This window comes from Dermochelys coriacea, chromosome 3 (genome assembly GCF_009764565.3).
Source record: "Dermochelys coriacea isolate rDerCor1 chromosome 3, rDerCor1.pri.v4, whole genome shotgun sequence".
NCBI lineage: Eukaryota > Metazoa > Chordata > Testudines > Dermochelyidae > Dermochelys > Dermochelys coriacea.
The window spans coordinates 182,148,027-182,163,822 of record NC_050070.1 but is presented as its reverse complement, the minus strand read 5'-3'; the positions used below and the strand labels follow the sequence as shown (position 1 = coordinate 182,163,822).

The 15,796-nt window shown below is 43.7% G+C and overlaps 1 protein-coding gene across 1 annotated transcript in view; it reads left to right on the top strand.

The window, feature by feature from the left end:
- Nucleotides 1–1,554: 1,554 nt before the first annotated feature.
- The window catches only part of LOC122459446 (moesin-like), a 41,110-nt gene continuing 26,868 nt past the window's right edge, over nt 1,555–15,796 (top strand). Inside the window, 2 exon segments of the mRNA XM_043511496.1 lie at nt 1,555–1,719; nt 3,567–3,719. Coding sequence (XP_043367431.1) covers nt 1,555–1,719; nt 3,567–3,719 — 318 coding nt within the window.

Genomic DNA, 15,796 nt, shown 5'->3' with positions numbered 1-15,796 from the left:
CATGCCAGCAAGTTAAAGAAGTATGGGCTCGATGAATGGATTATAACGTGGACAGAAAGCTGGCTAGATCACCAGGCACAATGGCGATGATCAATGGTTCCATGTCTAGTTGGCAGCCAGAATCATGCGGAGTGCCCCAAGGGTCGGTCCTGGGGCCGGTTTTGTTCAATATCTTCATTAATAATCTGGAGGATGGCGTGGATTGCACCCTCAGCAAGTTTGCAGATGACACTAACCTGGGAGGAGAGGTAGATACACTGAAGGGTAGGGATAGGATATAGAGGGACCTGGACAAATTAAAGGATTGGGGGCCAAAAGAAATCTGATGAGGTTCAACAAGGACAAGTGCAGAGTCCTGCACTTAGGACGGAAGAATCCCATGCACCACTACAGACTAGGGACCGAATGGCTCAGCAACAGTTCTGCAGAAAAGGACCTAGGGGTTACAGTGGACGAGAAGCTGGATATGAGTCAACCGTGTGCCGTTGTTGCCAAGAAGGCCAATGGCATTTTGGGCTGTATAAGTAGGGATATTGCCAGCAGATCGAGGGACATGATTGTTCCTCTCTATTCAACATTGGTGAGGCCTCATTTGGAGTACTGTGTCCAGTTTTGGGCCCCACACTACAAGAAGGATGTGGAAAAATTGGAAAGAGTTCAGCGAAGGGTAATAAAAATTATTAGTGGACTGGAACACATGACTTATTAGGAGAGGCTGAGGGAACTGGGATTGTTTAGCCGGCAAAAGAGAGGAATGAGAGGGGATTTGATAGCTGCTTTCAATTACCTGAAAGGGGGTTCCAAAGAGGATGAATCTAGAATGTTCTCAGTGGTAGCAGATGACAGAACAAGGAGTAAAGGTTTCAAGTTGCAGTGGGGGAGGTTTAGGTTGCATATTATGAAAAACTTTTTCACTAAGAGGGTGGTGAAGCACTGGAATGGGTTACCTAGGGAGGTGGTGGAATCTCCTTCCTTAGAAGTTTTTAAGGTCAGGCTTGACAAAGCCCTGTCTGGGATGATTTAGTTGGGGATTGGTACTGCTTTGAGCAGGGGGTTGGATTAGATGACCTCCTGAGGTCCCTTCCAACACTGTTATTCTATGATTCTATGATTTTTGATGTCACACAGTCTCCTTTGAACTATATAGTTTTAAGACTATACATTTTTCATTTTTGTTGATTACAGGGTTCATTTTGCCAAGTGCAAATGAATAAGTGATGATGAATAAGTACCAAGATTATCTCATTGTTCTCATTAAGCCAATCCTGATGGCATGAGTGGAATATCCAGTTGATTCAGCACACACCTTGTGAATAATCGTCTGCAACTCCTCCCAGTGTATATGGATGTCATTCATGTTGCCAGGTAGGTCTCACTGAGGTGTTGCTAAAGAGTCTTGTGACTAACATGATTTTGTAGTGCCTTGATGTTAAATCTTGTCCGCATTCCTTTTAGTTGCTTATAGTGTTGTGGTGCAAGCTGTATACTCATGATTGATCTGATTAAATGATGGTCTGTCCAACAGTCATCCATACCTCTCATGGCTCATGTAATATGGACATCAGTACAATCACGGGCTCTGACAATGACATAGTCAAGAAGGTACCAGTGTTTGGAACATGGATGTTTCCAAGTGGTCTTATATTTGTCCCACTGTCTAAAGATGGTATTTGTGATAAGCAAATCATGCACCACACATTTGCTGAGGAGAAGAATGCTGTTAGAGTTAACTTTCCCCACCCCTTCTTTCCCAGTGGTGCCTCGCCAGAGTTTGGGATGTTGCATTGAAGTAATCAAGTAGTCAGCAGTGTGCCCTTGTTGCCAAGAAGGCCAATGGCATTTTGGGATGTATAAGTAGGGGCATAGCGAGCAGATCGAGGGACGTGATCGTTCCCCTCTATTCGACACTGGTGAGGCCTCATCTGGAGTACTGTGTCCAGTTTTGGGCCCCACACTACAGGAAGGATGTGGATAAATTGGAAAGAGTACAACGAAGGGCAACGAAAATGATTAGGGGTCTAGAGCACATGACTTATGAGGAGAGGCTGAGGGAGCTGGGATTGTTTAGTCTGCAGAAGAGAAGAATGAGGGGGGATTTGATAGCTGCTTTCAACTACCTGAAAGGGGGTTTCAAAGAGGATGGCTCTAGACTGTTCTCAATGGTAGCAGATGACAGAACGAGGAGTAATGGTCTCAAGTTGCAATGGGGGAGGTTTAGATTGGATATTAGGAAAAACTTTTTCACTAAGAGGGTGGTGAAACACTGGAATGCGTTACCTAGGGAGGTGGTAGAATCTCCTTCCTTAGAGGTTTTTAAGGTCAGGCTTGACAAAGCCCTAGCTGGGATGATTTAACTGGGACTTGGTCCTGCTTTGAGCAGGGGGTTGGACTAGATGACCTTCTGGGGTCCCTTCCAACCCTGATATTCTATGATTCTATGATTCTATGATTCTAATCCATAAGGATAAGGCTGTCTTCCTTGGCTCCTTGGACCACTATCTTGTGGTGGAGAGGCTTGTGTGTCCCTATTTTGTACGGAGTCTTGTACTCCTAGTAGGGTCACCCTTGGTGAACATTTCTGCAATTTTCTGTGGCTGTGAAGGCGGATGAGGGCTGCATCAGGACAGAGACATCTGGCTTTGTTGTACTTTCCCGCCATCAAATCCAGGGCCCCATTCTGTCAAATTTAGCGAGGTTGTCATCTGCTCACCACCTCCCCCATATTAAAAGATTTCATGCTCAAGCCTTTGCCAAAGATGTTAACATCTCACACTAATAAAGTCCTGTGGTGATGGATGAGTGGTGTTGGGGACAGAAGCAGTGTTCCTGTGAGTCTCTAGTCACAAATCTGCATGCAGGTGGCTGTGTGTTGATCATCTTGTGCTTGGACATGTGAGACAAAAGCACAATTTGACAGCTGCAGCCGTGACTGAGCAGTCCTTTTCAGGATCACCTCTGCTCACCCTGAGTGGGGAAGGGCCTAGAAAAGCTACCCTAAACATAAGCTGACTCATCCTCTCCTCCCATGGCTTGATGGCCACGTCCAGCTGGATCACTCTACCTATAGTCAGAATGTACGAAGCAAAGAAATGAAATTCGTCACTTGGAATATTTGCACTTTCATGGATTCCGCAAGCAGTGACTGTCCTGAAAGAAGAAGTGCCTTAATAGCTAGAGAATTTGCAAGGTATGATATTGATATTGCTGCCCTAAATGAGACCTGTTGGGCAGATGAAGGCCAATGGAAAGAAGATGGAGGTAGCTGTATCTTTTTTTGGAAAGGAAAGCCATCTGAAGAAAGGTGTATTCATGGGGTTGGTTTTGCCATCAAGAACAAGATTGCTAGCCAGCTTTTAGAAATCCATATGGGTATTAACTCGATGTCTTAATTCTGACTCTGCAGTAGAGAACATTTGTATGCAGTAGAAATCCAAAACCTGCAACCATCTGCAAACATCCACCCACTGTTTACCATATTTACCCAGAGCTATGCAGTTGACAGTTTAAGAGTTGCCCAAGGATGGCCATATTCTTGAGCCCTTTAATTTTCCTTATTTGGCCAATAGATCAGTATTAACATTCTTCTTCTTAAGCTTAGTAACAACCAGTATGCCACGGTCATCAATGTGTATGTTCCCACACTTGACACTGATGAAGACAAAAAGGAGGAGTTCTACTCTGCTCTTGATGCAGTACTCACCACCACAGCCAAGCCTATGGTAGATGACTTTCCACCAAGATTCATATACACAGATATTACAGACTGATTCTATTCCCAGTGGTGTCAGGGGGACTTTCACCATGAACTTCAACAGGACCACAGTCCATATTTTACATTTCTTAAATCCTTTTCTAGTGCACTCTTCATGCCACATACAAAACACATGCTGAAGTGAAAATTCACCCTCACATAGCTCATAGTGAGCAGAACCCTTTATGTGTAAGACATAGAGCCACAGATAACATTATTTTTAACAGCAAAGTTTTGTACCCTTGATTTTGATTACATGCTAATTCATTAACCTTTAAAAACAGGTTTTATTACATTGCCATCATTAAAGCACTGAAGATGTTTAATAATACAAAAACAATAATGGACAAACTCACTCCAAGACATAAGCCCCATGGTATAAATTCTACTGCACAATGTAGGAACAGTAGAGGGATTAAAATAAGACTGTGACAAAGAAGTTCTCTTGAATAAGTGCTGCCATCTTTGTTCCATTTCCTCAGTTTGATAAATGGTTGCATTACATAGTATTGTACTACATCATAATTGTGGTTTAAATAAAGAATGTTGTTTTTAGAAAAATCATTTTTTCTGTAGACATTCTATAAAAAAGTAGGGAAAAACTTTGAACTTGGGATTCTAGCTAAGACATAAGGAAAATTGCTTAGTTGTTGAGGTTAATGGGAGTTCCTTTGTCACTTCTTGCACGTTACTTAGAATAATTATACTTTGCTTCTGGAAACACTAATTAGGCTCTCATAGCTGAGAGGATAATATCTGGACCTGGGGTTTCCAGGTTTCTCATAAATAAATAAACAAAAACAAATAGCTCTACATGTTGAAACATCTAAATAGGATTGTTTGGGGCCCAATATTGGGTGCCCAACAATCTCTGTGGCCTTTCAAGTCATGCAAACTGTGAAGGCTATAGATTCTGACTCTGCAGTAGAGAACATTTGCATGCAGTAGAAATCCAAAAGCTGCAACCTTAGAATCATAGAATCATAGAATCATAGAATATCAGGGTTGGAAGGGACCCCAGAAGGTCATCTAGTCCAACCCCCTGCTCAAAGCAGGACCAAGTCCCAGTTAAATCATCCCAGCTAGGGCTTTGTCAAGCCTGACCTTAAAAACCTCTAAGGAAGGAGATTCTACCACCTCCCTAGGTAACGCATTCCAGTGTTTCACCACCCTCTTAGTGAAAAAGTTTTTCCTAATATCCAATCTAAACCTCCCCCATTGCAACTTGAGACCATTACTCCTCGTTCTGTCATCTGCTACCATTGAGAACAGTCTAGAGCCATCCTCTTTGAAACCCCCTTTCAGGTAGTTGAAAGCAGCTATCAAATCCCCCCTCATTCTTCTCTTCTCCAGACTAAACAATCCCAGCTCCCTCAGCCTCTCCTCATAAGTCATGTGCTCTAGACCCCTAATCATTTTCGTTGCCCTTCGTTGTACTCTTTCCAATTTATCCACATCCTTCCTGTAGTGTGGGGCCCAAAACTGGACACAGTACTCCAGATGAGGCCTCACCAGTGTCGAATAGAGGGGAACGATCACGTCCCTCGATCTGCTCGCTATGCCCCTACTTATACAACCCAAAATGCCATTGGCCTTCTTGGCAACAAGGGCACACTGCTGACTCATATCCAGCTTCTCGTCCACTGTCACCCCTAGGTCCTTTTCCGCAGAACTGCTGCCGAGCCATTCGGTCCCTAGTCTGTAGCGGTGCATTGGATTCTTCCATCCTAAGTGCAGGACCCTGCATTTATCCTTATTGAACCTCATTAGATTTCTTTTGGCCCAATCCTCCAATTTGTCTAGGTCCTTCTGTATCCTATCCCTCCCCTCCAGCGTATCTACCACTCCTCCCAGTTTAGTATCATCCGCAAATTTGCTGAGAGTGCAATCCACACCATCCTCCAGATCATTTATGAAGATATTGAACAAAACGGGCCCCAGGACCGACCCCTGGGGCACTCCACTTGACACCGGCTGCCAACTAGACATGGAGCCATTGATCACTACCCGTTGAGCCCGACAATCTAGCCAGCTTTCTACCCACCTTATAGTGCATTCATCCAGCCCATACTTCCTTAACTTGCTGACAAGAATGCTGTGGGAGACCGTGTCAAAAGCTTTGCTAAAGTCAAGAAACAATACATCCACTGCTTTCCCTTCATCCACAGAACCAGTAATCTCATCATAAAAGGCGATTAGATTAGTCAGGCATGACCTTCCCTTGGTGAATCCATGCTGACTGTTCCTGATCACTTTCCTCTCCTCTAAGTGCTTCAGGATTGATTCTTTGAGGACCTGCTCCATGATTTTTCCAGGGACTGAGGTGAGGCTGACCGGCCTGTAGTTCCCAGGATCCTCCTTCTTCCCTTTTTTAAAGATGGGCACTACATTAGCCTTTTTCCAGTCATCCGGGACTTCCCCCGTTCGCCACGAGTTTTCAAAGATAATGGCTAAGGGCTCTGCAATCACAGCCGCCAATTCCTTCAGCACTCTCGGATGCAATTCGTCCGGCCCCATGGACTTGTGCACGTCCAGCTTTTCTAAATAGTCCCTAACCACCTCTATCTCTACAGAGGGCTGGCCATCTCTTCCCCATTTTGTGTTGCCCAGCACAGCAGTCTGGGAGCTGACCTTGTTAGTGAAAACAGAGGCAAAAAAAGCATTGAGTACATTAGCTTTTTCCACATCCTCTGTCACTAGCTTGCCTCCCTCATTCAGTAAGGGGCCCACACTTTCCTTGGCTTTCTTCTTGTTGCCAACATACCTGAAGAAACCCTTCTTGTTACTCTTGACATCTCTTGCTAGCTGCAGCTCCAGGTGCGATTTGGCCCTCCTGATATCTTTCCTACATGCCCGAGCAATATTTTTATACTCTTCCCTGGTCATATGTCCAAGCTTCCACTTCTTGTAAGCTTCTTTTTTATGTTTAAGATCCGCTAGGATTTCACCATTAAGCCAAGCTGGTCGCCTGCCATATTTACTATTCTTTCGACTCATCGGGATGGTTTGTCCCTGTAACCTCAACAGGGATTCCTTGAAATACAGCCAGCTCTCCTGGACTCCCTTCCCTTTCATGTTAGTCCCCCAGGGGATCCTGGCCATCTGTTCCCTGAGGGAGTCAAAGTCTGCTTTCCTGAAGTCCAGGGTCCGTATCCTGCTGCTTACCTTTCTTCCCTGCGTCAGGATCCTGAACTCAACCAACTCATGGTCACTGCCTCCCAGATTCCCATCCACTTTTGCTTCCCCCACTAATTCTACCCGGTTTGTGAGCAGCAGGTCAAGAAAAGCGCTCCCCCTAGTTGGCTCCCCTAGCACTTGCACCAGGAAATTGTCCCCTACGCTTTCCAAAAACTTCCTGGATTGTCTATGCACCGCTGTATTGCTCTCCCAGCAGATATCAGGAAAATTAAAGTCACCCATGAGAATCAGGGCATGCGATCTAGTAGCTTCCGTGAGTTGCCGGAAGAAAGCCTCATCCACCTCATCCCCCTGGTCCGGTGGTCTATAGCAGACTCCCACCATGACATCACTCTTGTTGCACACACTTCTAAACTTAATCCAGAGACACTCAGGTTTTTCCACAGTTTCGTACCGGAGCTCTGAGCAGTCATACTGCTCCCTTACATACAGTGCTACTCCCCCACCTTTTCTGCCCTGCCTGTCCTTCCTGAACAGTTTATAACCATCCATGACTGTACTCCAGTCATGTGAGTTATCCCACCAAGTCTCTGTTATTCCAATCACGTCATAATTCCTTGACATCACCAGGACCTCCAGTTCTCCCTGCTTGTTTCCAAGGCTTTGTGCATTTGTATATAAGCACTTGAGATAACCTGTTGATCGCCCCTCATTCCCAGTATGAGGCAGGAGCCCTCCCCTCACAGACCTTCCTGCCTGTGCTTCCTCCCGGTATCCCGCTTTCCCACTTACCTCAGGGCTTTGGTCTCCTTCCCCCGGTGAACCTAGTTTAAAGCCCTCCTCACTAGGTTAGCCAGCCTGCTGGCAAAGATGTTCTTCCCTCTCTTCGTAAGATGGAGCCCGTCTCTGCCCAGCACTCCTCCTTCATGGAACACCATCCCATGGTCAAAGAATCCAAAGCCTTCTCTCCGACACCACCTGCGTAGCCATTCGTTGACCTCCACGATTCGACGGTCCCTACCCAGGCCTTTTCCTTCCACGGGGAGGATGGACGAGAACACCACTTGCGCCTCCAACTCCTTTATCCTTCTTCCCAGAGCCACATAGTCCGCAGTGATCCGCTCAAGGTCATTCTTGGCAGTATCATTGGTGCCCACGTGGAGAAGCAGGAAGGGGTAGCGATCCGAGGGCTTGATGAGTCTCGGCAGTCTCTCCGTCACATCACGAATCTTAGCCCCTGGCAAGCAGCAGACTTCTCGGTTTTCCCGGTCAGGGCGGCAGATAGATGACTCAGTCCCCCGGAGGAGAGAGTCCCCGACCACCACCACCCGCCTTCTCCTCTTGGGAGTGGTGGTCGTGGAACCTCCAACCTCAGGACATCGCATCTCATGCCTCCCAACCAGCGGAGTCTCCTTCCGCTTTCTCCCCCCAGACATATCATCTGGTCCACTCTCCGCATTGGTACCTGTGGAGAGAACATGAAAGCGGTTAGTTACCTGTGTCTGTGTTACTGGAACCCGGACATTCCGCTTACCTCTTCTGGAGGTCACATGTTGCCAAGCTTCTTCACTGGCCTCTTGGCTCCTCTGTGCAACCTGCTCTACATCTTTAGAGCTTTGTGCCCCTAGAAGGCTATCCTGAGTTTGGTCCAGAAAATCCTCAGTCTCTCGTATACAACGCAGGGTCGTTACCTGTTGCTCCAGACCTTCAATCTTCTCTTCCAATATGGAGACCAGCTTGCACTTTGTACAGACAAAGTCGCTTCTGTCCTGTGGAAGAAAGACAAACATGGCACATCCAGTGCAGGTCACAACAGCTGAATTCCCCCCTTCCATATCACCTACCTACTACGGAGCTTCCTCAGAGACGTTGGCAAGATGTAAGCCTCACTGGGCTCGCTCCAGGCAAACTCCCAGGCAAACTCCTGCTGTGAGCTGCTCTGCTGTCCCCGCTGCTCCGCTGCCGCTCAGCTGGTTCGCGAGGCTCCGGCTATTTTTAAACAGCCAGGCTTCCCTGACGCAAACACACAGACACCCTAATGCCCGCCCCCTGCAGGCTAGCAGCCAATCAGACACTCACTCAGGCTCCCTCCCAGCAAACACACGCTCGGATACTTCCTCAGCAAGCAAACACACACACTCGGATACTTACCAGTCCCAGGCAAACTCCTGCTGTGAGCTGCTCTGCTGTCCCCGCTGCTCCGCTGGTTCGCTGCCTTCTGCAAACATCCACCCACTGTTTACCATATTTATCCAGAGCTATGCAGTTGACAGTTTAAGAGTTGCCCAAGGATGGCCATATTCTTGAGCCCTTTAATTTTCCTTATTTGGCCAATAGATCAGCATAGCTTTGCCCTTTATTCAGATTTCAGGGGAAAAAAACCAGGTAGTCCATGGGAAGCTTTTCCAATTTTCATTCCCCCCACCCCATGAAATACCAAGCTGCAGAGGGAGGGTACGGAACCACTCTATTCATGCACGTTAGCTCTTCCCTTTCCACTGCCCACAATGAATGAATCATCAGTAGTTTTTAAATATAACTCCATCTTTGTATATCCACTGATTTTTTTCATGTCAGCCAGTTGACTGGAGTATCTTCTTTGCACAGCTACCTCCAAGATTCAGCAGAAATTAACTTAATAAATAACTTAATAAACCAAGAAAAATCTTTCAAACCAAACTAAAAAACTTGAGAAAAACATTTATGTTCATGTCATACACACAGAGAAATTAGATAAACACAAATACTCTTGCTGGAAGGTTGCAACATAACACTACTTTCTTTCTCAGAATTCAGAATTACACACATTCAGAACACACACTACACTTTCTTTCTCAGACCAGAGAGAGATAAAAGAGGCTGCTCCCTAAGGTAACAAGGCACAACTCCCCGAAGATCTAAAGGTGGCTGGGAAAAAGGACAAGAGATAGGCTGAGATAGGAAGTCATCCAGGGAAGATGCAAGAGGTCTGGAGATGCAGCACTTAACTACTACAGGGTCCCTGAGCTGGAACCTAAGATAAAGGGAGGGACTGGGATCACCTACAGGCCTTTCAAGGAAAGTGGGGTGAAGACTCCAGACAAGGTCAAAGAGAGCTGTCAAGCCTAGAGTCAGGACAAAGACCTGGTATGAGGTTATGGGGCTTTAATTGAATTAGACTCAGTCACATGAGTAAGATGACCACCAACAGACCTGAATGGCTGCTCAGCAGGGTGACTGAGAGGAATACCCTATAATGCCAAGCTCAGCCACAAGGCACCAAGCCAGCTGGTGAGTCACTGTCACATGTATATTCTCCTGTATGGCCTGGAGAACTGTATGTTCTCCCTGTTTTATTTTTTAAAGACTTTTAAAGAAGAAGATCATAATGAAAATATGTCAGGGACATCCTAGGATTATTTTAGGAATCCAGACAGATGCACATGAAGCTCTTCTAGTTGTGTCTTAAAGCTGGCATCAGAACACTGGTGTTTTGTACAGTGTATTAAGGTCTGTGTTGAAATTGGAAACTATCATTATAAGAGCTAGGAAAGGTTTTTGTAGGAAAATGTGCATTCAGAAACAGTCTGAAGAAAGTCACCACAGAATAAGGCGGGATGAATTGTGCCTCTCTGTTTTAGGGAGAAGCCTGCTTTGTCTCTCTGTGTTTTAGGGTTCTTGTGTGTTATCATTCTGAATTCTAAGCAAAAAAAGATATGTTACAACCTTTCAGGAAGAGTATTTATGTTTTTATTTAACTTGTCTATTTGTATGTCATGAAACATAACATTTTAACATCAGCTGATTGTTTTAATACATGCATTATATATCCACTTTATAGACTCTACATATGACAACTGTACACCAGAAAGCAATCCCCATTTAATCATTTTAACCAAACTGATTATTTTTTACTGTATGTAAGATCCTCCTGCTTTAGTGGTTGAATTGCAGTTATGAAGCTAGCAGTTACCTCAAGAAGGATTTGAATGGCACACAACTTTTTTTTATTCTGCTAATCATACATAGAAGAACAGCCACACCAAATAAACACTTCTCCATTTGAACGTTTTTACTCATTGTTGAGCGAGGAATACTTTCCAACAGTTTGTAGTCAGTGCTAATCATAGAATCATAGAAGATTAGGGTTGGAAGAGACCTCAGGAGATCATCTAGTGCAACCCCCTGCTCAAAGCAAGACCAACCCCAACTAAATCATCCCAGCCAGGGCTTTGTCAAGCTGGGCCTTAAAAACCTCTAAGGATGGAGATTTCACCACCTCCCTAGGTAACCCATTCCAGTGCTTCACCACCCTCCTAGTGAAAAAGTTTTTCCTAATATCCAACCTAGACCTCCCACACTGCAACTTGAGACCATTGCTCCTTGTTCTATCATCTGTCACCACTGAGAACAGTCTAGCTCCATCCTCTTTGGAACCCTCCTTCAGATAGTTGAAGGCTGCTATCAAATCCCCTCTCATTCTTCTCTTCTGCAGACTAAAAAAGCCCAGTTCCATCAGCCTCTCCTTGTAAGTCATGTGCCACAGCCCCCTGATCATTTTTGTTGCCCTCCGCTGGACTCGCTCCAATTTGTTCACATCCTTTCTGTAGTGGGGGGCCCAAAACTGCACACAATACTCCAGGTGTGACCTCAACAGTGCTGAATAGAGGGGAATAATCACTTCCCTCAATCTGCTGGCAATGCTTCTACTAATGCAGCCCAATATGCCATTAGCCTTGGCAACAAGGGCACACAGCTGACTCATATCCAGCTTCTCATGCACTGTAATCTCCAGGTCGTTTTCTGTAGAACAGCTGCTTAGCCAGTTGGTCCCCGGCCTGTAGCAGTGCATGGGATTCTTCCGTCCTAAGTGTATACTTAATTATAGCTAACAATTCTAAATCTTATGGTTATATATGGAGAGGTGAAGAAGTTTAGGTAAAACAAAACTAATTCAAATCAATGCCCTAAACTGGAACAAAAATTTGAAGTTTGAAAAAGCTTAATTGCCTTTTTCTTATTTTATAACTCTATCCTGCAAATGTCCTGAGAACCTCTTGGTCTTCTGTTCCAAATAACTTCAATGGAAGTGGTGGGTGTTCAACATCTTGTTGGCTCAGGTCTTTAATTTATGCCTGCTTCTTGAAATATAAGTTTTTTTCCCCTTGACTGGAAGAGGAAGGGCATAATGTCTCAGGATAGGTTCATGCTGGCTAAAACCAAGAGGTACAAGAATTTCATAAGAGTATGACATTACAATATTTCTAGCCTTCCTTCCAAACCAAAATGGCTGTAAAAATTCCAAATCAGCATTAGAACTGGATGCCTATCCAAAGTGAACCTCTTAACTTTTTGAGGTTCACCTGTCACTCATTGGCATCTATTCAGAGAGGTGGATTCACACTTTTCTACATGTACTTGGATAAACAAGAAGTGTTCATATTAAAAACGAATTCTGAATAAATTCTGTGCAAAGTTCCTTTATTTTAAGTACCCTCTTTCACTAACAATGAATTAAAAATATTCCACAGAATGTCTAGGAAAAAAAAGAAAAGGTAGAGGAAGTTGTTTCAAACAAAAGGCATGACTAGCTTTAGAGAAAAGCTTGACAGTATCCACAAAGAAAGAATTTAAACATTTATTTTTTTGAAAAATAGATATCCAATTATATTTACTGAAGACAGAAATGACATTTGCACCATTACTTTACCATTGTAGCATAACTTGTTATTGCATAAACCTTTTATTCTGAACGATATGCATCATAATTAGGGACAAAAAGATATTGAATCCACAGTTCATATATTTTATGGACTGCAGAATGAATTCACATTCTAGATGTTCATACTTTTTATAATGGTACTATGGGCTCTCACATATGCATTTCATTTTACCCCAAATTCCCTAAAATACATTTGATTGTTCTTGGAGAGTTGAGTTGTTTTGTTTTCTAACTTTTAATTACTTTAATAGTTAAATGAAGACCAAGATAAATTAAAATTCAGAATTCATATTGTTATAAATAAATTGGTTTCTACAGTTTTGGCTTCACATGGCAATAAGCATTTCTGACACACTGCTCTTCAAGGTATAAAGCAGACAAAATGGTATCTACACAAATAATCCCTCTAGAAATATTACATTCCTCCAACCTCATTACACAAATTTGCATTGCAGTACTTTCTATCACCTCTACAGGCAGCAGCAGCAATCAAACACCAGTAATTATTTTGGTGCCCACTACAGTTCCCTTCTTTTGCGACCTCCTATTCTCAGAACTTCTACCTATCACAGAGAAAATGTCAGGGAGCAGTACCTGAGCAGAAAATGTCCTAAAAGCTGAGGAAAAGGTAAAGAAATGACTGAAGAGAAAAGCAAATAATATGCGGAATGCTGAGCTGCCTGTAAGGAGATAGAGATTCGAGGGAGGTGAATCGGCAGGTCAGGCAAATCAAACCTACATCGGCAGCTCTCAGGCCTGCACAACCAGACCCATAAAGACATGGGTCAGTCCAACAATTCCTTCCCAGCTAGCAAAGGAGACTCAGATCTTTCTCTTCATAACGTCAGCCCTCCTGCCCCAGAACCTGCTAAACTATTTTCCTATTATGCTGCCTGCATTCTATGTAAAACCTCATTAGGCCTTGTTTTAAAAGGACAAATATCACATAGGGTTTAATTGTGCCAACCATTCCCTCGTTCCCACATACCCTGCCAAAAAAAAGTTCCCTTTTTTGTGGGGTGAGTACAAGAGAAACAAATTGCTTAAAATTATCTGTTAATTATTAGTGGAAGAAATAAAAATGACTTTCCCAGGGGAGGTCCAGGGAAATAATTTTAACCCAGAGTCACAATCCTTCCTTGCTTCCCCCTTTGCTCAGTGGGAAAGTAATAGCCCATACCAGTAGCATGACTTTCCCACCTCATGCATGCTTAGGTGCACAGGCCAGTGCATGGCGGTAGGTGAGAGCCCCACCTGCACCCACTCTAGACCTACTCATGTTGGGGGCAGCAGCCACACCACTGAGCATGCTCTGCTCTCATGCACAGACTAATAATGTAGTGATGCTGCACAGCAGAGTAAAAGGCTTATACCTCCTTAAACCCCCGCATGACTGTGTGGGGAAAGTAACAGTTTTGTCCTTTATTTTAAAATATTTCAGGTGGCAATAGAAACAAGCATCTAACTGTTGCTCCATTGCTTCATTTTATTTCCATAGCAGTGAATCTTGCTTTAATTGGATTTAATTTGAATTTCAGAAGCAGGGGAAAGCAAACAAACATGTTCACAGGTGAGAACAGTGAGAATCAGGAGAGAGACAATCAGTTGTGAAGAAGCTTAGTTTTTTTATCATTCCCCTTCCACAGCTTCTGTTGGCTCTTTAGTGGGTGGCACTTGAATAACTCAGAAAAGTGACATTCCATAACACTGAATTGAGTGCATGGACAACCCAGCATTTTTATTCAGCAACTAGAAACCTTGTTTTAAGAACATAGTTTTTAGTTTTAGTAAACTCCTAATTAAATGGCCCTCCTTTTTTCTTATTAATTGCTATTGAGACCGCTAATAGCAATTTGAGACCATGCTATCAAATAACATTACTTAATAGGTAGATGTTGTTTGTTGCAAAAATGTTTTTAGTTTCACGATACTCACAATTTTTGTGAAAAGAAGAGGAGTACTTGTGGCACCTTAGAGACTAACAAATTTATTAGAGCATAAGCTTTCGTGAGCTACAGCTCACTTCATCAGATGCATCTGATGAAGTGAGCTGTAGCTCACGAAAGCTTATGCTCTAATAAATTCGTTAGTCTCTAAGGTGCCACAAGTACTCCTTTTCTTTTTGCGAATACAGACTAACATGGCTGCTACTCTGAAACCAATTTTTGTGAACAATTTCAATCAGAAGGAAAATTGAATGCTTTCCTGCTTTGGAATAGATTGGTTTGTTATGATATTTCATGGGTGCTATAATTTCTCATTAATTGAAAAGCCAGCACTTTTCAAAGTTACTAGGCATATGATCTCCAGTTACACTTACTCATTTGTTAAAGAAGATACAGAATCTACATCATGACCCACAGCTGTCAAACTGTGGCATGCAAAGTTTGTGGTAGCCTACTGGCAATACTTATCTGATACCCATGAATCTCCACACCTGAGGTCCAATTGGTGGAGTCCTGGAGTGGCTGACTGGCCCACTGGCTATGCTTAAGCTAGCAGCAGGAATAGGAAGCTATCTGAACAACTGGGTTCCACCATGTTTTGGACTGAGTGCATCCTGCTTCCCTGACATACAGACCTGGCATCTGACTTGTGGTCCCTGACCTCCACTATGTCTGCTGCCCCCAACCCTGTGTCCTGACCCAGCCAACTCTTCACTCCTGTCTTGTGACTGGAGACTCTGGCTCTGACTAGTAGGTATGGCTGCACATGACCTGGCTGTGACAACCTCTTCTGGTGAAAGAAAGATACTATTTCTCTTTAAATGAGTAGCTTGATCTAGTGGCACCCAGCAGGATTCTAATCTACAACCATGTACACCATACAATTTGTCAATCTGTTCATGGGCTTATGAGTTCCTTTTATAATCAATCTGCATTAAAACTAAGCTGTTTACATATCATACTGTTTTTTCCCCATTGTTTAATAAATTCCCTAATGGGAATACATTTATTTAGGTTATAAAATTTTTGGGGCAGAGAAAATGTCAAATCAATGTTTGTAAAGTGCTGTGCAAATTTATATAACTATATAAATCTTTATTAGTAATAACAATTAATACAGGTATAAAGAGCAGCCTTGATTCAACCCCATGCTCACACAGCAGGAGCAGCTACACCCTCCACCCTGAACAATTAGATAATATTTGAACTTCTGTCCTGTCCAGGAAGTTCCACCAACAAGCTTAAAATTGCATGCTGGGT